Source organism: Triticum urartu, chromosome 6A (genome assembly GCF_056163025.1).
Source record: "Triticum urartu cultivar PI428250 chromosome 6A, HENAU_Tu73, whole genome shotgun sequence".
Taxonomy (NCBI): domain Eukaryota; kingdom Viridiplantae; phylum Streptophyta; class Magnoliopsida; order Poales; family Poaceae; genus Triticum; species Triticum urartu.
Genome location: NC_141878.1, coordinates 491,121,570 through 491,147,665, shown reverse-complemented (window position 1 = coordinate 491,147,665; position 26,096 = coordinate 491,121,570). Strand labels below are relative to the sequence as shown.

General features: G+C 47.5%; 1 protein-coding gene across 2 annotated transcripts; it reads left to right on the top strand.

The window, feature by feature from the left end:
• On the top strand, positions 1 to 23,698 carry LOC125532370 (uncharacterized). 2 transcript variants are annotated; one of them, XM_087528455.1, is made up of 5 exons: positions 1 to 2,412; positions 2,483 to 2,711; positions 21,886 to 21,931; positions 22,051 to 22,338; positions 22,888 to 23,698. In XM_087528455.1, exons 1-3 carry the CDS (start codon positions 1,829 to 1,831, stop codon positions 21,919 to 21,921), a joined length of 849 nt encoding a protein of 282 aa, XP_087384581.1. In that variant the 5' UTR covers positions 1 to 1,828; the 3' UTR covers positions 21,922 to 21,931; positions 22,051 to 22,338; positions 22,888 to 23,698. The 2 variants fall into 2 exon arrangements, with proteins under 2 accessions (XP_087384581.1, XP_087384582.1); XM_087528456.1 differs by having other exon boundaries at positions 8 to 2,412; positions 2,489 to 2,711.
• Positions 23,699 to 26,096: the final 2,398 nt, after the last annotated feature.

Genomic DNA, 26,096 nt, shown 5'->3' with positions numbered 1-26,096 from the left:
GAAGCCGTTTGTACCAGATAGTAGTTGACCTCTATGACGGGCACCATGCCCGGCAAGTGTTCGATCAAATTCCATTAAATTTATTTTCTGTTATCGTTTTTACGGGAATGGCTAGAAATCAGTCAGCTGAGTTTTTTATTTGAGATCAGTCCATTTTTGCATCGTTGGATGGAAAATCAATGGTCCACAATCTTCTTCAATCTCTAGACACATTCTCTTCCTTTATTCATTCAGAAATCGATTGACGTCGAATTCGCATCAGCTGGCTGATGTGCAGTTAAACTGCGTTTTTATACCTATACAACGCCGAAACAAAAACAGAAAGACAAGCCACCAACCAGAAATCAAATCCAAGCAAAACCAAACCAAAGCGAAGCTCCATGTGGTCTTCTCCCTCTCATTCCCAATGCTCATATTTCGGCCTCAGCCTCGCCACCAGCACAACGGCCCTCCTCCTCGCCGTCTCCGCGGGCGTCGCGCACGCCGCACCGCCATCGCCGCGCCAGCTCTCCACCGTCGTCATCTCCCACACCGCCAACAGCACGCTCGTCTGCGCCCTCATCGTCGACAGGGTCAACGAGGATGGCGGCGGCAGCTCCAAGCTCCAGTGCAAGTCGCTGCCCGACGGCCGCCTCACGTCCTACCCCTCCGCCGACATCCCCTTCAACGCCATCGCCGCGGCAACGACTTCCTCTGCGGCCTCATGGCACCCGTCGGCGCCGCCATGCGCTGGTGGTCCTTATCCGAGGAGGAGGCGGCCAATTGGTCCTGCCCCGTAGGCCGCCGCATCTACTGGGGCCCCTCGCTCCGCTCCATGTCCGGCGGCGACCCGCACGTCTGCGGCCTCTCCGACGACCATGACCCCACTTGCTGGGAGTGGCCCGGCCTTGCCCTCCCCAAGGGCCTCGACTTCTCCCTCACCGCACTCGGCCAAGACTTCCTCTGCGGCATCGTGAAAGGCAACGACACCGCCATGAGGTGCTACGCCGGTGGCATGCCGCCGACATGATGGCCATGGCGCTCGACCGCAACACCACGTGCATACTCGCTGGGAACGGCACGGTGAGGTGCTGGGGCGTGAAGGTGCCGGAGGAGCACAGGCACACCACCTTCGTGTCCATCGAGGCCGACGGCGACACGGTGTGTGCAGTCATGATGAGCAAGTACTCCGTCGTGTGCTGGGGGCGACGGCCGGCCGCTTCGACGGGAGGCACCTCGTCTACAACAACACCATGCCGTGGGCCTGCGCGTCTAAGAGTAACTGCTCCTGCGACATCGTACCCTGCTCAGGGACGCTCTGCGGCACCGGCGGCAGATTGACCGGCGAAGAACTCGCCGCGCGCAGCCCGTGCAGGCAGCTACCGGACACGTCCAGGATCGTCGTCGGCAATGGGAGGACGGCCCAACTTGGTGACGACGGTGGTGATGGGAAGAAGAAGAAGAAGGCGCTGGTTGTGGCGCTCGGCGATGGGAGGCCGCAGCTCCTCTGCTGAGCGCCGCCGTGGCCACCTCGCCGAGGCCGCCGCTGCTGCGCTGCCCCCTGGGTTCAGGGTCTCGGGACGGCGGGAGCTGGTGTCCGGCGCCCCGTGGGTGCCGGCGGCCGGAGGGAACTGGATCGCGCGTGGTTGTTGAGTGCCGGCGTTGTTCGGAGCTGCTGCCCGGTAGTACACGGTGGCCGGTGCTTGCGTCGGGACCTTGTCATGCGCCACCGTCTCCACTCTCGGGCACAACATCGGCGTCTGCGTCCTGCTGCTTCTGCCGGATTTTCTGCCGCTGGCGCTGCCGGGCCTTGTGGTTCTGGAACCCGTAGAAGACGTTATTGCCCTCGATGGGGACGTGCTTCTACAGCCGCGCCGTCACCTGCTATATCTGCTCGGCTGTTGGGGTGCGCGGCCCCTGCCGGTACAGCACCTCCAGCACGCCGATCTGCTCCTTGGTCGGCGTCCAGCGCGCGTTCGCCGCCGCCGCCGCCGAGTTGTGCGACAGCGGCGGGGAGGGCAGCACCGCCGGATGGGGCGGGGAACTGGAGAGGCGGGTGGCAGCTTGGTGCTGGCGCTCGACGCTCTCCACGGCTAAGAAAGAAGGACCACTCTTCTCTGCATGCGGCTGGCGAACGCGCGCTGCCAGGGGGGCGCGCCATGGAGGAGCTCCTGCGCGCCGCTGTCGCTGCTGCTCTGCCGGGCAAGGGGAGGCCGCAGCTGCTCTGCTGAGCGGAGCTCCCCGACGGGCGGGAGGTCGCCATCAAGCGCTCCGAACGACCGTCCGCCGGCAAGATCCTCGACAGCCGGGTGCCGGTGCCGCGGGGGCACGAGGTGGAGGCACCCGAGGCAGTGGCGCGCGTGGCCGAGATCGGTGTGGAGTGCGTCCGGCCGCGTTGGCCTCTGATGCAGCCCATCGACCCCCCATCGACAGGTACGTTGATCTCTGCTTTCCCGGCGTAGGCCTCTGGTTTAGCTGATCCATAGGATTGTTTTTTCCCAAGTTTCAGGTCCACTCTGCTTGAGGAGGCAGGGGAGAGTTTGGTGCCGGCTCCTGCGGCTGCGAATGGCTCTGGGATTTTGAGGTGGCACGGCAGGCGGAGGGCGAGGCAGCGGAGCATCGGACGGTGGAGAGCGGCGAGGCACAAATCTTCTTGGGGAAGGAGACGGCGGAGGACAGAAGGGAGAGCTCACCGCCGACGTCCAAGCCCAAGCCCCGTGGTGGAACAAGAGGTCAGTGGTTAGCAACTTACATTCCGTTAGAGATTCAGCCGTTTAGGAAATGATGAAATTATAAATGACTGAATAAATCCTGCAGTTAGAGCAGGTGCTGATTGCTCTGTGCATTCCGAAAGTTCATGTTGTATGTACCTCCGTTTGCAAGCTGATTGCTGTGTGCAATCAGAAAATTCATGCTATGTGTGCCTATGTTTGCAGTCGGAAAATCCCTGTGTTTGTGTTTGCAGGCTGTTTGCTGTCTGCATTGTAAATGTTCCTTCCCAAACAGGGTGACCGTATGCAAGATGTGTTGGGGCGCATTAGCTAGTCCAACAGCTAAGTTAGCAATAATGCGGAGGGCCGGGCGTGTCAACGGCGGCGGCGGCGGCGGTGGTGGTAGGAGTGGGTTGGGGGGAGCGCAGGCGGGGCGGCGGGGTGTCGGCCTCCATCTTCCGGCGGGTGCAAATATCTATCCGTCACTTGTAAGCTTCTTATCAGCAAGGCAATCGAGGTTCGTCCAGATGCGCAAGTTCAGAGCAGATTAGAAACCTCTCCACCTTGCCCGGCGAATCCATCTCGAGAGCGACGCAAGGGGGAGGTCGATCAGATAGGCGAACCACGCGGTGAGATCCGAGGATCTGCAACGCCGACCGCGCTGTCGGCTGGATTGATCCAAATTGAGGATTCCATGGGGTTGGGTGATGGAACACCCGAGCACAGCCACCTCACCCCTCCTATCCATGGGGGGAGAGGAAGGAGAAGATTGATGACAGCGGCCAAGTCGATTCCAACTTCACCATGTCCTCATATTTTCCAGGACGGGGAATGGAGGATTTCTCTGAATCATGAGAAACATGGCCGGAGAAAAGGATTGACAATACAGCGGAAGCAGATTGGGGGAGTTGGATCATCTTTGGTCCTAGGCCCCGCTGAGGCTGCTAAGAGAAATTCCAGTCGATGTGTGACCACTCCAATGAGATCAGGAAGGGAGATTGCTTCACCAAGCGCTGGAGATCCTGATCATGTTCTCATTGGGCGCGTCTGCTGCAGGGCTGTTCCTAGAAGAGCAACTAGGGAGGAAGTGACTATTGATCTCGTCCCATCTCAAATTTCACCACTGCTGATTATTGACATCCCTGGCGTGAAGGGCACTCCGGAAGAGCAGTTCCAGCGGAGAGGAGCGAGGAGAGCGCTCTTCAGACCCGAAAATCAAGCAGAGGGAAAATCTGGAGAAAAAGCACAAAAAGCTTTGGAGAAAAGTGCTGACGACATTGGCGGGTTCCAATTTTACGCCTCCGCTAGGGTTGAGGAGTGGGGGGGGGGGGGAGTTTGAGGAAAGGGTTTGGGGGCAGCCTGGGCCTACAAATACGCCCCCTCCCCTTCCCCCCCTCCAGCCGCCGCCTCCAGATCGGCAGAAACCCTAGTCTGGATCCAGAAGAACTTGGTCCTCACCAGATCGTTCACGCTTGACGATTGCTGGCCTGCTTCCTTCTCAAAAAGAAATCTACCCTGCACCAGGATCCGCCTGGCAGAAATCTTCTCTGGCGCTGTAAATCTCGACCTATTCCTTGAAGCCATGGAGGGAAGAGGAAGAGGGAGGGGGAGAAACAATGCCGATCGTAACAATCAGGGGCAATCGCAAATGCCAATGCAAGGCCAGTTTGGACAGCAGATGGGAGGAGGAATGCCCCAATTTGGATTCCAACCCATGCAGGGGTTTGGATTTCAAGGGGCACCCCCACCTTGGGCACAGTTCCAACAATTCCCAGGCCCTTTTCCAGCATTTCAGCCTGGAGGGGGAGGGCCGTGGCCAATTCCCCCCAACACTGGTCAATGGGTGCAGCAAGATGCTGGACGACAGCAGTTTGCGGCTCATAATCAGCAGCAGATCCCCAAGAAACAAGGGGGAAAGAACTTTCAAAAGCAGCAAAAGAAAGGAACAGGTACTGTTGCCCAGGCCAAGGTTGATCTAGGAGGAGAGGACAAAAATCAAGAAGATGATCCTTATGGGTATGCAGAGGTTATCTGTTACAACTGTGGTGATCCAGGTCACCACAAAAGCAACTGCTCAGTGGAGAAAGTTTGTTTCATCTGTAAGAAAAAAGACCATGAGGTCCCGGACTGCCCTGATCGAAAACTGCCTCACAACCTGGCCAAGTATGTGGGCAGTGCTGCGACAGGACTGGGATTTCATCATATTGAGTTAGGAGCCACCTCGAAGGTCAAGAAGCTAGCTGTACAGAATGTGGGGATTGTCTATGTTGAAGCTGGAGAGGTCACCAAAGAGGAGCTGGCTAAAGAGTTTGGGATCATATATAAAACCAACTGGCCTTGGCAAATCAGGCAGCTTGATGAGTGGAGCTTTCTGGTTAAGTTCCCCCCACACATTAAAGTTGCTGGAGTAGCAGGATACCCTTGTTTTGGGCTCACCAAAGAAGGAGTGTCGGTCAATGTGGAAGTTTGGAATGGAAAACTTGATGCTGCTGCACCACTTCAGGAGGTGTGGTTACAGCTGAGAGGACTATAGCCAGATTGGTGTGAATGGAAGACCTTGGACCAGTTTTCTTCACCTTTTGGGCTGCTATTAGATGTAGACTGGGTAGGAATGTTCTAGAACTTGTATGAAGTGGTTAGAGTGAAAGTCAGGTGCAGAGACACCACCAAAATCCCTGCTGAAAAAATGTTTGGAATCGGCTGCAACCTATTTCAGATTAAAATAAAAGTCGAGACAGACACTGTCCAGGAAAGTGGGAAAACTCACAATGACAGTGGCCAAAATGCAATGCAGACCGAAGAAGGGACTGGTCAACATGGACCGAATGGAAAAAACCTCATTGGCCCAGGGGTAGCTGGAAGCACCCAAAGCAATGCCAAAAATCCATCAGGTGGCAAATCGAACAACCTAGATGGGAGCAAGGGAATGCATAAGGAGGTGTCTGTCCAGGATAATGTGAATGCAGCTGTGGAAGAGGTGAAAATTGATCTGATGGCGTGGATGGACCCGGAACAAGGAGACCCAGCAAACTGCTTCAACCTTTTAAGGCAAATGGAGCTAGAAGATGATGAGGAACTGGAAGGCTATGATCTAGACCTCACAACAGATACAACTGAGGGGGCAGAGGCAGTTATCCCTGAAGAACCCTACAAAAAAGCCTTACTAGCAAACCCTCAAGAAGAAGGCAAGAAAAAGAAACACTGGGGACCTGTTCAAGGGACTAGGAAAAGTGCTAGGGTGGACACAGGTGGGAAAACCATGCTGGAGATTGCACAAAAGCTGCAAGAGAGAAAGAACCTGGAGGTCCCTGCCACAATGCTCAATCGCCTCCAAGGTATTATTTCCAACAAACCTTTTAATACGAGTAGTAGAGCTGATTTTATTTCAAAAGCTAAACAGGTGGGGATCTCAATCACCGAGCCTCCCACCTCTCCAAGGGGAACTGTTGTGGACATGTCTCCCCTGGCATTTCTGTTAATATCCTTAATCCTTTAGATGATAATATTCACCAGTCTGAACTTCAAAGAGATGGACAGCTAGCTGTGGGCTGGGCTGCTCCAACTGACAAAAGAGTTCAGAAACCACCTGAGTTAGACCTTACTAATAGCTGTTTTTTCCTCCTTTGTCCCTCCTCACTCCTGAAGGGAAGAGGGGTGGATCTGATAGTAATGGTGGGATGTGGACTACTGTTGTAAGACATAGACAGGGCAAGCACCCTGATAACAAGAGGAAAAAATGAATTGCCTCTTTTGGAATGCAAGAGGGATTAATGTCCCTGGTAGAAAGAAGAGCTTGACTAACCTTATTAACAAGACCAACCCTACCACTATTGGACTCCAGGAGACTAAGAAAGAAATCATTTATGATTCCTTCCTGAAATCCATCGTTAGTAACAGGAATTTTGCTTGGAATTCGCCACCTGCCAATGGCTCTGCAGGAGGCATCTTGGTAGGGGTTGACTCTGACATGTACGAAGTTTTAAACTAGGAAATTCTTAAGTTCTCAGTTTCCTGTCATGTCAAATCCAAAATCACTGGGGTCAACTTTAGAGTAGTTGTAGTCTATGGTTCAGCCTACGAGCAAGGGAAATAGCAGTTCATTTCTGAATTACACTCCCTGTTTGTGGACTGTGAAACCCCTACCCTTATAGGTGGGGATTTCAATCTAGTCAGGTATAGCTCAGATAAGAGCAATGGTAATGTCAATCATAAATGGTGTGACCTGTTCAATTCCTGGGTAGATCTCTGGGGTCTCCTAGAAATTAAAATGGGGAATAGACTTTTCACCTGGGCTAATAACCAGGATGATTTGGTCATGACCACCATTGACAGAGTCTTTTGTTCCACGGATCTTGACAGGCTTTTTCCTCTAGCCACCATCCAAGCCTTACCTAGGTTGGGGAGCGACCACACGCCCATTTATTGGGACTCTGGAGTTGGCCACATCCCCAGACAAACTTCCTACAAGTTTGAGAAGTGGTGGTTGTTGGAAAAAGACTTTCCTAGCATAATAGTCAAGGCCTGGACTACCCCAGTTGTAGGGAGATATTCAGTGGATTCCTGGCAGAAGAAAATGAGAAACCTAAGAAAAGCCACCAAAGGCTGGAGTGCCAATTTTGAGGCAGACCTCAGGAGACTCAAGAATAATTTGATTGAGGAATATGAATCACTAGATATTAAAGCTGAAACTGCTGAACTGACCAACGTAGAAATGGCTAGATTACATGAAATTAGGGAAGTAATGAATAGAATCTGGCTCCAAGAAGAGACCAAAGCTAGGCAAAGGTCTAGAGATAGGGATATTGTAGAGGGGGATAAAAACACCGCATATTTCCAGGCTGTTGCCAATCAGAGAAGGAGGAAGACCCTGGTCCATTCCTTGGAGGGCCCAGATGGGCCCATCTCTGATCATGGGGGTATGCTTGCTCTAGGTGCCAACTACTATAAAGAACTATTCAGTAAAGAGGACAGAGGAGATTTTGCCCTAGCTGATGATTTCTTTAATAGGAAAGATTGTGTCTCAGATACGGATAATAGCATGCTAGAGTCTCCTTTTAGTGAAGAGGAAGTCAAGAAGGCTGTTTTTGACTCCTATGCTGATGGTGCTCCCGGCCCAGACGGCATTCCGTTTCTGTTTTACCAGAAATTTTGGGAGCTAATTAAGCACGACATCCTCGCTATGTTCAAAGATTTCTATGAAGGGAATCCGGACATTTATAGATTAAATTTTGCCATGCTCACCCTCATCCCTAAAGAGCCTAATGCCACGGTTATGAAGAAATTTAGGCCAATTAGCTTATTGAATTGCATTTTTAAAATTTTCAGTAAAGTCCTTACGAATAGGCTGTCTAGCATCATGGATAAACTGATTTCTAGCAATCAACCTGCCTTTATCAAGGGCAGATATATACTGGAAAGCGTGGTGGTAGCACACGAAGCCATCCATTCTTTGTCTAAAACCGGGGAAAATGGAATTGTCCTAAAGCTAGACTATGAGAAAGCTTTTGACAAAGTAAATCTAGACTTCCTAGAGGATCTCCTTCACAAAAGGGGGTTTGGCAAAAAGTGGATCGGCTGGATCAACAAGATCACCTGTGGGGGATCCGTAGGGGTCAAGCTTAATAACCTTGAGAGTAATTACTTCCTCACGGGAAAAGGGTTGCGCCAAGGTGATCCCGCGTCCCCCTTACTCTTCAATTTAGTGATAGACGTTCTCACTAAAATGCTGATTAAAGCCTCAGATGAGGGGCTGATTAGAGGTCTGTGCTACGATAGTTGCCCTGGAGGTCTGATTAGCCTCTAGTAAGCAGATGATACGATCATGTTTGCTGACAGCGATCCGTGCATGGCTGCTAACTTGAAGTGGGTCTTGACTTGCTTCGAGCAAGTCTCTGGGATGCGAATTAACTTTGATAAAAGTGAATTGATCCCCATAAACATCACTGTAGAGGAAACAGCCAACCTAGCTGAGATTTTTGGCTGCCCAATAGGTAAATTCCCTATCAAGTACCTAGGGGTACCTCTGCATGTGGATAAGCTTTCGAGGGAGGATGTCCAACCTTTGCTGGATAAAATCCTCAAGAGGATTGCCGGGTGGAGAGGAAAACTCCTTTCCTACAAGGGGAGGGTGATTTTGATTAAAACCTGCCTGTCCAGCATTCCTATTTACCTGCTCTCCTTTTTTAAATTCCCCAAATGGGCTTTAGATCTCATCAACTCCCAGATGGCTAATTGCCTCTGGAATGACTATGAAGGGCATAGGAAAATCCACTTGGCAAACTGGCAACTTGTGTGCATGAAACAGGAGTTTGGGGGTTTGGGAATCCCAAATCTCCATGACCTGAATATTTGCTTGTTAGGCTCCTGGGTTAAGAGATATATGGCCGGAGAGGGGAAAATTTGGAAAACCTCATTGATTACAAATATCTTAGCAACGCCCCTAACATATTTTGTGGTGATTCTGTCGGGGGCTCACAATTCTGGAAGGGTGTCGTTTGGGCTGCAAAAGCAGTTAAAATGGGATCCAGGTGGGTGGTGGGGAATGGAGAGCAAATCAGGTTCTGGGAGGACTCTTGGTTCGGCTCTTCCCCCCTCGCCATCCAATTCTGGGACCTGTTCTGTATATGTAGGGAACAATGTTGTACTATCCAGCAAGTCTGGGATGGGCGTGACCTTAAGCTGACCTTTAGAAGAGCGTTTGATGATCGGATGATGATTAGGTGGTACGAGCTGATAGAGATTGCTAAGAGTATTGCCTTTACTGATGAGTGCGACTCACTGGTATGGCAATATGAATCCTCTGGGCAATACTCCTCCACTTCCCTATATGCAATTATTAATTTTAGGGGGGTGACACCAGTTTTCTTGCCAGCAGTCTGGAAGATTATCATCCCTCCTAGGGTGCATATCTTCCTCTGGCTCCTGTTTTACAATAAGCTAATGACTAGAGATAACCTCTTGAAGAGAAATCTGAAAAACCAGAAGAATGTGTCTTCTGTGCCTGTAAGGAAACAGCTACCTACCTATTCTTTGATTGTGTGGTGGCCAAAGAAATCTGGTCTGTTGCTTCGGACCTGCTCCATCGACCTCTGGGGGCTAATCTAGAGTCCATTGCCTCTCTGTGGGTGGCGGGCAAAAAATTAGATCATGTTAATACTGTTTGTTCTGCTGTCCTCTGGGCTTTGTGGAAACATAGCAATAACATGATCTTTAATGCTGTGCCTTGGATCTCTGTCAAACAGATCTGGTCGATGGTCTTAAGGCTCGTCAGAAAATGGCGAGTGATCTTCAAGGAACATATGCTCCAGCAGATGAAAGACTTCGAGACCCAGCTCCTCCAACTGATCAAGGAACCCGCCCGGCTGGCATGGAGGTGATGGAGAAAGCGGCACGTCCAAGGATGGAAATTGCTGCGGCGCCCAGCCCGATCTCTACCCTAGACTTCGGGAACCTCCTGTCGCCAATCGGTCGCTGAAAAAGATGATCCTGGTCCTAGCTTGTTGTAGTTGATCTAGCGCTGGAATGTGTTATGTCCCCTGGATCTGTAAAACTGTGCTCTTTCTCTTTTGGGGGGATAGCCCCTTTTCCTAAATGAGGCGTTAGTAGTCTCTGCTTGTGTTGTGTGGAGTTTGAACTACCTCTGCGGGAGGCTTTGTGGTACTTGGGTTTGTGGCTTCTTTCTATAAAAGGGAGCCGGGGAGCTCCTCCCTTTCATCTAAAAAAAATCTAAGCAGATAACTAAAATGGAACCTGATGGAATAATCGTGCAGTAGAAATCCCGCTGATCTGAAAAGACTAACTGTAGGATGCACTCTGTATGAATATAGAAGCACTTTTAGTGATTTTCAGTCGAATGTTTATCAATTCACTTCAGGTCGAATTTCTGGTAACCCAATTTTTTTGTTTCCTAAATACTACTACTACTTCAGAGCGCACGCGCACTATCTTGGTGAAACGAGCGGCCGAGCATGAGCCGCTCGATCAGCCCAGATCGTGCGGTCATCGGCGTCAGGTGGTACCCGGTCGGGGAGGCGACCGAACGCGCACATGGCTGGGCCCGCCCGCAAGCACCGCTCTCCAGGTCCAGCCGGTTCGCATCGCCACGCCTCTTTCTCCTTCCCTTATCCATTTTCCTTTCTTCTAGCCATGTTCGTTTCTTTTCTTTCCCAAATCTGGCAGGGAGAGGCCACCGCGAAGGGCGGGAGCGCGGGATCCGCATCTCGTCACCGGCGCAGGTATAGTACGCCCGCCTTTTTTGCCTCGCATCTCCTGCTTCCCCATTTTCCCAGGCCGTGGTCGGGATCCTCCGTAATTGGCTCGCCGGAGAGGGGTTGAAAGTGCAACTATCCCTAGGTGGTTTTGGTAATTCATAACAACATATAGCTCATTGAGCTAATGCTATTCCAAGATGATTATTTCGGGAAAGCTCAATGATTGGCATGGCATGGATGTGAAAGTGGAACCCTCAAAATGCTAAGGACAAAGGATTGGCTCAAGCTCAAAAGATCAAGACTCTTCATTTTATATTTTAGTGATCCAAGATCACATTGAGTCTTTAGGAAAAGCCAATACTATCAAGGAGGGATGAGGTGTTGCTTAATGAGCCTCTTGCTTTATGTGCTTGGTGATATGCTCCAAAATCCTCAACCACTTTTCCATAGCCACAAATGACCTAAACTCTAAGCCAAACTCGGTCTTACCGATTCTTTCAATCCGGCGCCACCGAGTTTCACTTGTCATTTGCCACTGCCAAACCCTAGCAATTCGGTCCTACCGATAGGGATCTCGGTCTCACCGAGATGGGATTGCAAACTCTCTGTTTCCCTTTCGTAACTTTTCGGTCTCACCGAAAGAGCGAATCGGTCCCACCGAGATTGCAATGTAAACTCTCTGTTTCCTTTTTGTAACTTTTCGGTCTCACCGAAAGAGCAAATCGGTCCCACCGAGTTCACCTGACCAACTCTCTGGTTAGCTTATTACCAAACTCGGTCTCACCGAGTTTGTGTAATCGGTCTCACCGAGATTACGTTATGCCCAAACCCTAACAGAATCGGTCCTACCAAGTTGCATGTCAGTCCCACCGAAATTCCTAACGGTCACTAGGTTTACTATTTCGGTCCGACCGAGTTTTCTGATTCGGTCCCACCGAGATTGGTAAATTGTGTGTAACGGTTGGATTTTGTGTGGAGGCTATAAATACCCCTCCACCTCCTCTTCACTCGTGGAGAGAGCCATCAGAACACATACACCATTCCAACTCATATGTTCTGAGAGAGAACCACCCACTCATGTGTTGAGACCAAGATATTCCATTCCAACCATATGAATCTTGATCTCTAGCCTTCCCCAAGTTGCTTTCCACTCAAATCTTCTTTCCACCAGATCCAAACCCTATGAGAGAGAGTTGAGTGTTGGGGAGACTATCATTTGAAGCACAAGAGCAAGGAGTTCATCATCAACACACCATTTGTTACTTCTTGGAGCGTGGTGTCTCCTAGATTGGCTAGGTGTCACTTGGGAGCCTCCGACAAGATTGTGGAGTTGAACCAAGGAGTTTGTAAGGGCAAGGAGATCGCCTACTTCGTGAAGATCTACCGCTAGTGAGGCAAGTCCTTCGTGGGCGATGGCCATGGTGGGATAGACAAGGTTGCTTCTTTGTGGACCCTTCGTGGGTTGAGCCCTCTGTGGACTCGCGCGACCATTACCCTTCGTGGGTTGAAGTCTCCATCAACGTGGATGTAGGATAGCACCACCTATCCGAACCACGGGAAAAACATCCGTGTCTCCAATAGCGTTTGAATTCTCCAAACCCTTCCCTTTATATTCTTGCAAGTTGCATGCTTTACTTCCCGCTGCCAATATACTCTTTGCATGGTTGCTTGAATTGTGTGATGATTGCTTGACTTGTCCTAAGATAGCTAAAATCTGCCAAGAACTAAAATTGGGAAAAGGTTAAGTTTTTATTTGGTCAAGTAGTCTAATCACCCCCCCCCCTCTAGACATACTTTCGATCCTACAAGTGGTATCAGAGCTTTGGTCTCCACTTGCTTTGATCTCCATAGCTTTTGGTGGTCATAGCCTTGGTTTCACAACCTAGGAGAGTATGGCGTCTAGCGAGGGAAATTATCACCGTAGAGGTCCTTACTTTGATGGCACTAATTTTGCTAGTTGGAAGCATAAAATGAAAATGCATATTCTTGGACATAACCCCGCCGTTTGGGCTATTGTGTGTGTTGGTTTGCAAGGTGACTTCTTTGATGGGAGAGAACCAAACCATGAAGCTACCACGGATGAGTTGAAGATGTTGCAATACAATGCTCAAGCTTGTGATATTCTCTTCAACGGATTGTGCCCCGAAGAATTCAACAAAATCAGCCGTCTTGAGAATGCAAAGGAAATTTGGGACACTTTGATTGATATGCACGAAGGTACCGACTCCGTCAAGGAATCCAAGTTGGATGTGCTTCAAAGTCAACTCGACAAGTTCAAAATGAAGGATGGTGAAGGTGTCGCTGAAATGTACTCTAGGCTTGCTCTCATCACAAATGAGATTGCCGGCTTAGGAAGTGAAGAGATGACCGATAGATTCATAATCAAGAAAATCCTAAGAGCCTTGGATGGAAAATATGATACTGTGTGCACATTGATTCAAATGATGCCCAATTACAAAGATCTCAAGCCAACGGAGGTGATTGGAAGAATTGTTGCTCATGAGATGTCACTTAAGGATAAAGAGGAACTTCACAACAAATCAAGTGGTGCCTAGAAAGCCTCATGTGAAGCCCCTACATCATCAAGTGAGAAACAAAACTTCAATGAAGAATTGAGCTTAATGGTGAAGAACTTCAACAAATTCTACAAGAGTAGAAGCAAAGATAGAAGCTTCAAGTCAAGGTCCTACAATGACAAAAGATCCTCTAGTCGAGAGCGAAACTGCTACAATTGTGAAAGACCCGGACACTATTCCAATGAGTGTACGGCTCCCTACAAGAGAAGAGAAGATTCTCCAAAAAGAAGAAGCAAACAATCACCACCAAGAGAGAGAAGGAGTAGAGATGATCGTTATGAACGAAGATACTCACGGAGAAGCAAGGATTCAGAAAGGAAGGAAAAATCATCAAGGAGCTACACAAAACGAAGACATCAAGCTCATGTTGGTGAATGGGTATCCAGCTCCGACTCCGACAGCCACTCCGAGAGAATTTATCACTCCGACTCCGAATATAATCAAGATGAAGGTGTTGCCGGTCTAGCACTTGTGTCAACCAACTCCTACGACATATTTGACTCACCAAATGAAGGAATTGGAAGATGCTTCATGGCCAAAGGTCCTAAGGTAACACACCCCGAGTATGTTGATTTTAATAGTGATGAAGATGACTTGTTAGGTGATGATGATTTGCTTGTTGACAACTCTAGTGATGAGTACTATGGTGAAACATCAATTAATCATGCTAAAACGAATGACAATGATAAGGAGAAGATTGAGGCTCTAACTAAAGAACTAAACACTCTTAAGTTAGCTCATGAAACTATCTTCGAAGATCATCGAGAACTTTTAAGAGCTCATGAGAAATTACGCTTTGAAAAGCTTAATCTTGAGCAAGAGCATGAGTTCTTAAAAGCAATCAATGATGATCTCCGCAAGAAAAGTTCTTCTCACATTGCCAAGCGTTTACTTTTATCCACTTACATGCCTCAAGTCAAGTCTAGTAACAAGAACAAGAAAGATTCTTCCTCTAGTAGTAACAATGATCATGCTAAATCCAATATTGTTGCTTCTAGTAGTTCTCTTGATTCCACTAATGATTCTCTTAGCCAAGCTACACTTGAGCAAGAAAATAGCTTATTGAAGGGAATTATAGAGAAAGGAGTGTACAAAAGCCTTGCTGGGAGTAAGCAGTTCGAGGAAATTGTGCGCAAGCAAGGAATGCACCGGAAGAATCAAGGTGTTGGTTTTGAACGAAAGTTCAATGCCAATGGAGTTGAGTGGAAGAAGATCAATACCCCAAGACAAAGTTTGTTCCTCAACAAGAGAAGTATGATACTTCCTTCAAGGGAACACAAGCTCAAGATGATCTTCCACCACAAGACTACAAGCAAAAAGGCAAGGACAAGCTTCAAGAGGAGATTGATGCATTTGAAGAAGCTCCTAAGACCTTAGTCAAGTGGATTCCCAAGACTACTTCAAGTTCCACTTCATCAAGTACAACTACAACTCCAAGGATTCCCATCAAGATGGTGTGGATCCAAAAGAAGAAGAACTAGAGAGTTCTTGAGGGTGACTCCGCCAACATACTTCACTCTTATCATTTTGGCAAGAACAAGTGCAATCAACTTCCACATCTTGCACTAGTTCAAGGAGTCACAAACCCTCGTGTTGGTAAGACAAGGGACAAGGTAACCTAAAAGTTTTCATGGACATCATCTTGTGTGTGCATCACTCTATGTCTATGGATATCCTTGTTTGTTCCTTGTGGGACTAACCCATGTAGGTATTGAAAGTGCAATTCACTCAAATGGATAGCTCCAAGTGATCTACATCGACATTGAGCATCCACATCTTCAACATCTACATGAAGTCATCATCGACAAAACCCAAGGTTAGTTCATCCCTCTTAGGGGGGGATATCACATCTAGGGGGAGCTTTACTCTAAAACTTGAGCTAGAGCAACTCTAAAGATGTGAATACAACAATGCTTTATGTAAAAGTGGTAACCCCACTTGAGCTTAAACGATGAGTATGACCTACGATCAAGTGTTCTCACTTGACTCCTAAGTCAATATACTCATATATAGATGACCTAGTCATCGCAAATTGCTTGATAGATGCTAGAATTGGTTGTGCATGCTTTGCTACATATTTCATTTGCCATCTTATTGTGTGAGCATGTTGGTTGCATATTTTACTCATTCGAGAACATCCACTTGTTGTTTTGATTGTTTGGTTTTATTTCCTTTTGCCAAGTGGATGGACAAGAATGCCTAAGAACCTCCTCTAGCTATTTATGCTTTTCTCGTCTCAAACTCTATTCATGCTGCATCACAAAATTTGATCAAGTCAGATTCGAACCACTCTGTGTGAGGAGCGCTCGGAGTCCCTGATTCGTCATAGACTTAAACTTCCAAAACCTCTTTGTGATTCTCGGTCTGACCGATACCCTACTTTCGTTCCTACCGAGATCATTAAGTTGATCTAGGTTTTCGATCTCGGTGCAACCGATTTGAACATTTCGGTCACACCGAGTTGCAATAACTGTATACAGTTTTGCATCTCGGTGCCACCGAGTTGTTCCACTCGGTCACACCGACAGGGTCGGGCTATATATAGTGACGGGCAAAATTTGGAAATTTCTCCGAACCCCTTCGCCCGCGCGATAGCCTGCTCTGCCTTCGTGGTCTCCGGATCGTCTCCTCGCCGCCAGCCGCCTCCAGTCGCTGGTCTCCGTCGCCGTCAACGGGAATTCTACCCCGCCGTTGCCGCCGTAGCGAGTCTCCGCCGAACTAGGGTATGGACTCGATCTTTGTGCTATTCTCCAATCCAATTCCTAGCACATTGTGATCATCATGATTCTTGCCACGTTTGATAAACTCCTATCCAGTCAATGAACTCGTAGATTAGGTTTAATTCGAAAATTTTAGGGTTAGGTTTCCGCCGAAACCATCTCGGACCCACCGAGTTGAAAAACTCGGTCCCACCGATTTGGCTTATGCCATTGCACAAGTGAGACTCGGTCTGACCGAGAATTACTTATCGGTGTGACCGATTTTGGAACTCTGTGAAACCCTAGCAGTCTCGGTGCCACCGAACTGTGACTCGATCTGACCGAGTTCACTAGTTCTGGTGCCAAAACTGCTTCGGTGTCACCGAGTTTGAAAATCGGTAGATCCGAGATGATTTCAGTGGGAAACTAAAACTAAGTTTTTGAATTATTCTTTTGCAAAAATCTCTGCATTTTGTGATGCTCATCCCCTCTATCTCATCTATAATCTATTCACAGGGTCAGCAGTCAGAGTTTGCATCATGTCAGACCAAAGTGACAGCCAGAACTTGTCAGAGCGGCAAGTACAGTTGAGTGAGGGCACTAGTCCCTCAAGTTCCTCAGATGATGGCAGCAGGAGCACCCCCAGCAATCTGCCTAAAGCTGCCACACGTCAGAGAAATAAGAGAACCTCAGACTCAGAAGATGAGGATTATGTGGCAGAGGAGGAAGCCACCTCCAAAAGAGTTGAGCCAGCTCAAGGCGCAAAGCCAGGGCTGAAGATCAAAAGGCCAGCAGGCAGGCAGCCTATGTCAAAGGCTAGAGCTTCAACTGAGAAGCCTGCACCCACAGAGCCAGTTGCTGCTGAAGGCAAAAAGAGGAAAGAAAGAGTAAAGAAAACTGTAGCCAGAGTGCTTGGCAAGGCCTCCATCATGGAAGATGAGGAGGAAGAAGAAGAGGTAGCTGCACCAGCACCTAAGGCACCCAAGCTAATGGGTGATGCCATAAAATCAGGGGGAGCTGCTTCCAAGGCCAAGCCAGCTCCAAAGCCAAAGCCAAAGAGGAACACAAGAAGCATCCCAGCCACTGAGAAGAACAAGACCCCAGTGCCTGAAGTTGCAGAAGAAGAGGAAGAGAGTGTCCTTCGAAAGCTCAAGCCCAAGATCCCAGACCACAACGATGCTCATCCTGTGGCTGAGGATATGAAGCTCAGGAGAGACTCAGGGCTGAGGGAGTGGAGAGAAGCAGATCCGTATGCTTCAAGGAGAAGGACAGCAGTTGACTATAGATTTCACACCAAGGAGCAGCAAGACTTTTATGAGACAGTGCTGCTAGACAAGAAGCCCATTGTCTGCGATATGAGATGGGTTGATTGGCAGTATATCAAGGACAATGAAGAGTACTACCCTGGAGTGCAGGACAGCTTTAAGGCGTGTGGAGTAGAGGACTTTGTTGGGCAGAAGCTCACAAAGTGGAACGAGGAACTCATCATGCAGTTCTACTCCACAGCCCACTTTTATCCAGATGGTAGGATAACTTGGATGTCAGACGGTACGAGGTACCAGTCCACAGTTGCTGAATGGGCTCAGCTGATCAACGCTCCAGAAGAGCAGGATGATGACTTGGACATCTATGCCAAGAAAAAGATGGACCACAACTCTATGTCCAACATGTACAAGGAGATTCCGAATGAAGCACTTGACACGTTCAAGTTTGGCTCAGTGCATTATCTTCTATCAGGACTGCCCACTATCAACTGGATACTGAGGCACACCCTACTGCCCAAGTCTGGAGATCACAAGATGACCAGAGGCCACGCGATAAATTTGCTTCATGTGTTTGATGTGCCTCAGAAGTTCAAAGTCATGAGCCTCATAGTGGAAACAATCAAGAGGACTGCAGCAGATCAGAAGAGGAGCTGTGGATATGCCCCTTTGATTCAGGAGCTCATCAACTCCAAGATGGGCACGGGCGTATATTTATTGGATAAGGAACACCTGCCCATCCGTCCAGACTTCGAAGATAATCAAGTGGTCATGACTGAGAATGAGCCATCATCTGCCCAAGCACAAGCCAAGAAGGAGAAGGCGAAGAAGGAGAAAGCTGCCAGGATGCCCACTCAAGAGGAGGCATCTGAATACTTCCTGAAAACCAAACAAGAGCAGCTTGGTTACCTGATTGCGTCCACCCTGCGGATTGAGCAAGGACTAGCCACCCTGACTCAGAACCAGGCAAGCTTAGAGAGGATCATGGAACAAAGGTTCTATGACTTGGATATCAAGGTGACAGAGATACAGACTGCCGTGGAGCAGCTCCAGGATGACATGAATGGGAGGAGAGGCAGGACTACGACTGATGCCTTTGCCAGGGTGCCACGAGGTCCGAGGTCGTCTGCAGTGCCAGTTGCTGACACCAGAGCCACCACGTCTGCACCAGCTACAGCCTCAGTTCCACCAGCTACAGCCTCAGTTCCACCAGCTCCAGCATCCACTTCAGCCTCGACTCCGACCACGTCTACTAAAGGCTTCGTCCTTGGAGTGCTCCGGACTCCACCACCACCTGAAGATCAAGCCTGAGTGTCGACTTAGCACTATGCATTTTCTAGGAACTTTTTGGTAACTTGTTGCCAAAGGGGGAGAAAATGTATAGATCATAGGCTTCGAGAGAGAGTGTTGCTTTTATTCTCTCTTGTTTTATTTGGTGGTTTTTCGAACTTTATTTGCTTGTGTGTGAGATACTATGCCCTTATCTGTGTGAGACATCGATGATCATGTGTTTGATCATAAGCTACACTTAATGTTTGCTTAATATTATCATTATCCTATCTATCCTGTGATCATTCACTATTCTTGGTGATGAGTGCATGTGTTTCATTCTTATCATTTTAAGCGCTCCACCAAGATGTATGTGACATGGAAGAGTAACCCATGACTCTCATTCCTTGTGCATTTGCAGTCCAAAGCAAATTCTAAATATGCACAAATTTAGGGGGAGCTCTTACTTGTCACATACTTCTCAAAGCGACGATGTACTTCATGATTATTATAATTTGTTGAAGCTTTGATCTATATGTTGTCATCAATTACCAAAAAGGGGGAGATTGAAAGTGCAACTATCCCTAGGTGGTTTTGGTAATTCATAACAACATATAGCTCATTGAGCTAATGCTATTCCAAGATGATTATTTCAGGAAAGCTCAATGATTGGCATGGCATGGATGTGAAAGTGGAACCCTCAAAATGCTAAGGACAAAGGATTGGCTCAAGCTCAAAAGATCAAGACTCTTCATTTTATATTTTAGTGATCCAAGATCACATTGAGTCTTTAGGAAAAGCCAATACTATCAAGGAGGGATGAGGTGTTGCTTAATGAGCCTCTTGCTTTATGTGCTTGGTGATATGCTCCAAAATCCTCAACCACTTTTCCATAGCCACAAATGACCTAAACTCTAAGCCAAACTCGGTCTTACCGATTCTTTCAATCCGGCGCCACCGAGTTTCACTTGTCATTTGCCACTGCCAAACCCTAGCAATTCGGTCCTACCGATAGGGATCTCGGTCTCACCGAGATGGGATTGCAAACTCTCTGTTTCCCTTTCGTAACTTTTCGGTCTCACCGAAAGAGCGAATCGGTCCCACCGAGATTGCAATGTAAACTCTCTGTTTCCTTTTTGTAACTTTTCGGTCTCACCGAAAGAGCAAATCGGTCCCACCGAGTTCACCTGACCAACTCTCTGGTTAGCTTATTACCAAACTCGGTCTCACCGAGTTTGTGTAATCGGTCTCACCGAGATTACGTTATGCCCAAACCCTAACAGAATCGGTCCTACCAAGTTGCATGTCAGTCCCACCGAAATTCCTAACGGTCACTAGGTTTACTATTTCGGTCCGACCGAGTTTTCTGATTCGGTCCCACCGAGATTGGTAAATTGTGTGTAACGGTTGGATTTTGTGTGGAGGCTATAAATATCCCTCCACCTCCTCTTCACTCGTGGAGAGAGCCATCAGAACACATACACCATTCCAACTCATATGTTCTGAGAGAGAACCACCTACTCATGTGTTGAGACCAAGATATTCCATTCCAACCATATGAATCTTGATCTCTAGCCTTCCCCAAGTTGCTTTCCACTCAAATCTTCTTTCCACCAGATCCAAACCCTATGAGAGAGAGTTGAGTGTTGGGGAGACTATCATTTGAAGCACAAGAGCAAGGAGTTCATCATCAACACACCATTTGTTACTTCTTGGAGAGTGGTGTCTCCTAGATTGTCTAGGTGTCACTTGGGAGCCTCCGACAAGATTGTGGAGTTGAACCAAGGAGTTTGTAAGGGCAAGGAGATCGCCTACTTTGTGAAGATCTACCGCTAGTGAGGCAAGTCCTTCGTGGGCGATGGCCATGGTGGGATAGACAAGGTTGCTTCTTCGTGGACCTTCGTGGGTTGAGCCCTCCATGGACTCGCGCGACCGTTACCCTTCGTGGGTTGAAGTCTCCATCAACGTGGATGTAGGATAGCACCACCTATCCGAACCACGGGAAAAACATCCGTGTCTCCAATTGCGTTTGAATTCTCCAAACCCTTCCCTTTATATTCTTGCAAGTTGCATGCTTTACTTCCCGCTGCCAATATACTCTTTGCATGGTTGCTTGAATTGTGTGATGATTGCTTGACTTGTCCTAAGATAGCTAAAATCTGCCAAGAACTAAAATTGGCAAAATGTTAAGTTTTTATTTGGTCAAGTAGTCTAATCACCCCCCCCCTCTAGACATACTTTCGATCCTATAGGGGTTCTAGGTTTTCCGGTGGATGTCCAGCGAGTACGAGGTAGCTTTCACGAAAGGCATCACCCGCGACTACCAGGTCAACTCCGGTGATTTTGGGAGTTCCTGTTTCGTCAGGGGGAGTTGAGGGTGCGTGTTCTAGGGGATACGGGTTTCATGGCGATTCACCTCCATATCACGCAGATTCGGCGAGGTATTCCGGCGTGTTGCCTCCGGCCAAACCGTCTGATCTGGCATTGCGATTTTTTTGAATTTTTTTGCGGCAATTTGAGTTGGAATACAAGGAAGGGAGTACATAAGACTACTGATAGGATAGTTCTGATGTTTTTGCTGAACCATCTCAAAATGCATCCGTGTGGTTTCTCTGTTTTCTCATAAGTTGCGTGCATATATGTAACCAGTTGGCTAGTTTGTTCTCCTAGTTGCACAGAAACGCAAATGTAGTTGGATCACACATATACATATCTCAGTTGGCTAGCCAACTTATGGAGTTGCACAGTGATGGCTAACCAATTGCACAATCGATGGTATTCAAACCATGTTCAAACAGTATGTCTGTTTTTAAGGGTATGCGTTCATACAGGAGTTTGCAAAATCAAAGCAGTACATATCCTAGTTGGCTTAGTCACACTTATGCAGTTGTACAGCAAAGGGCCATGTAGTTGCATGGCCGGAGGCTAGTTTAGTTATGACTCAGATGCCTAAATCATGATTAATATATGCAGATTTTTTGGTTGCACACTCATGTGTGTCCTGTTGGCCATACAGTGCATCAAGTTGCACACATTTTGTTTTGTTTTGTAGGTGTGCTTTGAAAAATCAACATTACTTGTTTAAATCATGGCATTATTTTGATACCAATTTTTCCCTCATTTTTCTCTTTTATACATATGGTTGCTTTGACTAATTTGTCCGTTTGCTTTTTTATCAGACCAAAAATGGTTGTGGAAGGAGATGCAGCTCCTAGTGAAGGAGGGGTATGTTTGCTTTTTCATCGTTTTTCATTTATCCTTGTAGAAGTTTTGTTTTGCAATTATAATAACTATTTTTGGAGGGTTTTCCTGACCATGTTCTGGGTTTTGTTTGTTCTATGCAGGGATCTGCAAACCATTCTTCTAGGTGGAACTCGAAACGACCCACCGAGCGGCAGACGCGTCGTGTTGATATCGACGAGGAGGCAGAGGATGATGAGGCAAGTATCGAGCAACCAGTGTGGGTGCATTTCACTTTTTTGCGCGCGCGCACACACACAGAGAAGTAACTTTCTCCATGCATCCTTTAGGTTGCTTACCAATTCTGCTTTGTGAAATGGTGTAAACGGAAGGCAACCACGCAGGTTGGAGTTGTATATGGAGCTGGCACATCGTCTGCAGCAGCTGCTGAGGTAACATGAAATTGCATTAGGATTTTTTCTTTTATTTTTTTCTACACAAAGAAAACTAGGATGTGTTTTTTTACACAGTTGCACAAGAACCAGCTAGGTGTTGGGTTGGCATCCTGAACTTTTATAGTTGCACAAGAATGAATTAGGAGTTGGTATCCTCGACTTTTCAAATAGTTGCACAACAATAACGTACGAGTTGGCATCCTAGACTTTCATAGATGCACCAGAACCATTTGGGAGTTGGCAGTCTCAACTTTTTATATAGTCCCACAACAATATCACATGAGTTGGCATCCACAACTATTTTAGTTGCACAAGAACCAATCAGGAGTTGGCACCCCCAACCTTTTTTAATAGTTGCACGGCAATGCCACATGAGTTGGCATCTTCAACTTCTTTAGTTGCACAAGAACCATTCAGTAGTTGGCATCCTCATGTGTTCACATGAATCTGATTTTCTAGGTTTGCAGATGCACTTGAATGTAGTTGCACTACTTATTTGGTAGATTATAATCTTTTAAAATTCAATATTTTTCATTTTGTGTTCAGACAGGCTAAATTCATGTTCATCAGTTGAAAATTCATTGCATACTAGCAAGATGCCCGTGCGTTGCACGGAACATCAAGATCTCGTGGGAGAAAAGGATGAACGAGGGAAGTCCTTATCTGCAAATGTGGAGAGGAGTGCGGGTAAATTGTCATAGTTTCCTTCCTATCCGTTAGATATAGATCGGACGGCCTATATTGCAGGATGGCAGGCACACCATCATCACCAACTCTGCCTTTTATTAGAGTATATAGATATAGATAGATAGTTGCAGAAACCTGCAGCATGAATTGCATCCAGGAGTACTTACAATTGCACAAAATAGAGTGTTTTCGGAATTCTGCATACAGAAGTTTAGCTAAAACTAAAATGAATATGAAATTATATGAGTTGGAATCTTCTACTTTTATATGAGTTGAAGATGTCAACTACTGAAATCCAAACCCCACAAGTAGATGGATATGGGAGTGTTGTCAATTTGCACACTTGTACTGGTTAAGTTGCACAAACACAAGTGAAAGTTGGTTTATTTCTTCTCAGGCTTCTTTTTTGTATCAGATGCAGGTTTTACAGGGTATGGGGGTGGATGAGTGCTGTAGATTTTTGCTCACAATTCTAAACTACAAAGTCATGTATACTACTGTGTGGAAAGATCAAAGAAAAAAAACACATGCAAACCAGATTCTTGTCTAGTTGGTAGTTATGTTTTCATAGTACCTACAATATACTTTTCTTTTCTTTTCTTTTTTTTGCTATATAGACATTGGTTCTTCTGAATTATGTGTGAAATAAGACTCTCTATGTCCTCTCTCCTATATGTTGGCACATTTTCTGCGTTTTGTTGCACACATTGTTGCAAAAGTTGGCTAGTCCCATGATGAAGTTGCATGAAAATCAGTTGCACATGTACCAGATCTCCCTATTTTTTATCTCTGTTTATGCTCTCTTCAACTATGAAGAAGTTATTTTTGCAAGGAGAAATTTGGTGAGGGGAAAGGGAAAGTTAAGGAGGGAGGATCTGAACAGGAGGCGGAAGTGATCACTTCTTTTTTTCACCCTTGTTGGTTCTGCCTGGTACTTTCTGATATGTTTGTGCTCGTTCTTTCTTTCTTTCTTTTTTGTAGCAATTGTTATTACACCTTGATTCATCTGCCATGGCAGCTCTGGCGATGGAGATCTAGACCTGGGAACCCCTACTTTAGTGGGGAAGAAGGTGGGAGCAGGTAGGGGGCATGGGGAGAAGAAGTTGGTGGCCAGGAGGGCACGTGATGGCCTGGGGACCGCGTACGGTGCGTGGTTTGTTGGGTTAGAGCGCATCTGTTGCTACTCGTGGAGCGCTTTCCTTTTCTGGGATCGGTGGGGACCAAATCTTTTCCTTTTCTGGCGGCTGCTCGGGAACGCTAGGGAGCAGCCAGCCGCTCCCTAGACGCGTCCTTTTTGTTTAAGATTGGTGTTGTCTCCTCATTTGTTTCTCTATCGAGCCCTTTTTCGGATTTCGTGTTGGATGTAAGCCCGTTAGCCTTTGTCGTACCCGCTTCTTCTTCCGATGTCTGTCACAGGCGGGTGTTTTCTTTGTTTTTTTTTCTTCGACCCCTCGTGCTAGTACGATCTCCGCAGCCGGCCGTCACGTCGCTCCAGTGGAACACCGGAGAGCTACAGATTGTTTGGGGCAGGCTTTGGAGAGTCCGGATGGAGCTCATATTTCTTGCCCACCTGTTGAGATCTCCATGTTTGGTTTACAGAGCATTTGGTAAAATTTATTTCCTGTTGATTTCAGTGATCTCCTTTTGCTTCGGTTCCAATGAATAATAAGTCTGGATCCATTTGTTTGTCTCATTGTTTGATTTGATTGACACTATTGTATTTTTAGTGAGTGATTCCCCAAGTGTTAGTGTCTGTTTTTGGTCTTTCTGGTCCTGACTTTTTTTTTGGAACTGAATACATTCCCGCAACTGTTCATGAGTTGTGTTCAACGGCAACAACTGTTCATGAGTTGTGTTCAACGGCAACAACTGTTCATGAGTTGTGTTCAGCAGCAAAGGCATTGTACCAGTTTGTCTTGATTCTCTTTAGTCTCATCTTTATAGGATTAAGCCCTTGTCTTAAACTAATGGACGTTTTTGTTCATGTTTGTAAGATTTTGTATAGTATCAGTACATTTTTCTTAGCTATTTTTTTGTTTGTTTATATATCGAAGTAAAATCTGTCAAACGAGATGTTGCATATGTGTATCGTGACAGCCTAGCCGGCCTTCCTTGTAACCGAAGCTAGGTAGACAGGGATAGAGATAGGTGGTTTATATTCTTTGTTATCTCTTGTAACTAGATATCCATCTCTTCTTAGATATCCATCTCTTCTTTCCCAAGTCTGTAATCTCAACCATCTGTACGCTATCTCAGGGAGTCGCGCCCCTGACTGTATAACACGCAGGAGTCGCCCAGAGCGAGGGTACAACGTTTCCCTCATGGTAATCAGAGCCTAACTCTTCCCATCTAGCAATCTCCTCCTCCCACCACCGAACCTCCTGCCATGGCCTCCTCGAGCGCAGCCAACTCCACCCTCTCTGGCCAGATCACCGAATGCCTCACCCGAACCAATTACATCCTATGGCGTACTCAGATCACACCGCAGCTTCGGGGGGGCGGGTTCTTCGGCTATGTGGACGGGAGCATGCCGGAGCCAGCCAAGGTCGTCGTCAGCAAGGACAAGAATGGCAAGGAGGAGACCATCCCCAACCCGATTCACTCGGTTTGGATCCGAGAGGATCAACAGGTGCTTGGTTACCTTCTGAATAACCTCTCCAAAGAAGTGCTTGTGCAGGTGACCTCGATCGCCCACGCGCACGAACTCTGGACAGCGTTGAAGGGCATGTTCTCGTCCACATCGCTGTCTCGCGTCAACAACATCCGCGCGTCGCTCACGAACGCGCAGAAAGGATAGCAGTCGGTGGCCTCCTACTTCGCATACATGCGGGGTTTCGTCGACGAGCTTGCTGCAGCAGGCAAGCCCCTACAAGATGGTGAGTTGATCTCCTATATCCTCAATGGATTGGACATGGAGTATCAACCGCTCGTCTCCGCCCTCGATGCCCGGATCGTCCCGGTCACCCTTGATGAGTTGTTCTCCATGATGAGAAATTTTGATCAAAGGGTGGCCCTCTTCCAAGGAGCAGGCGCAGGAGGCGGTTTCAAATCTTCTGCAAACGCCGCCA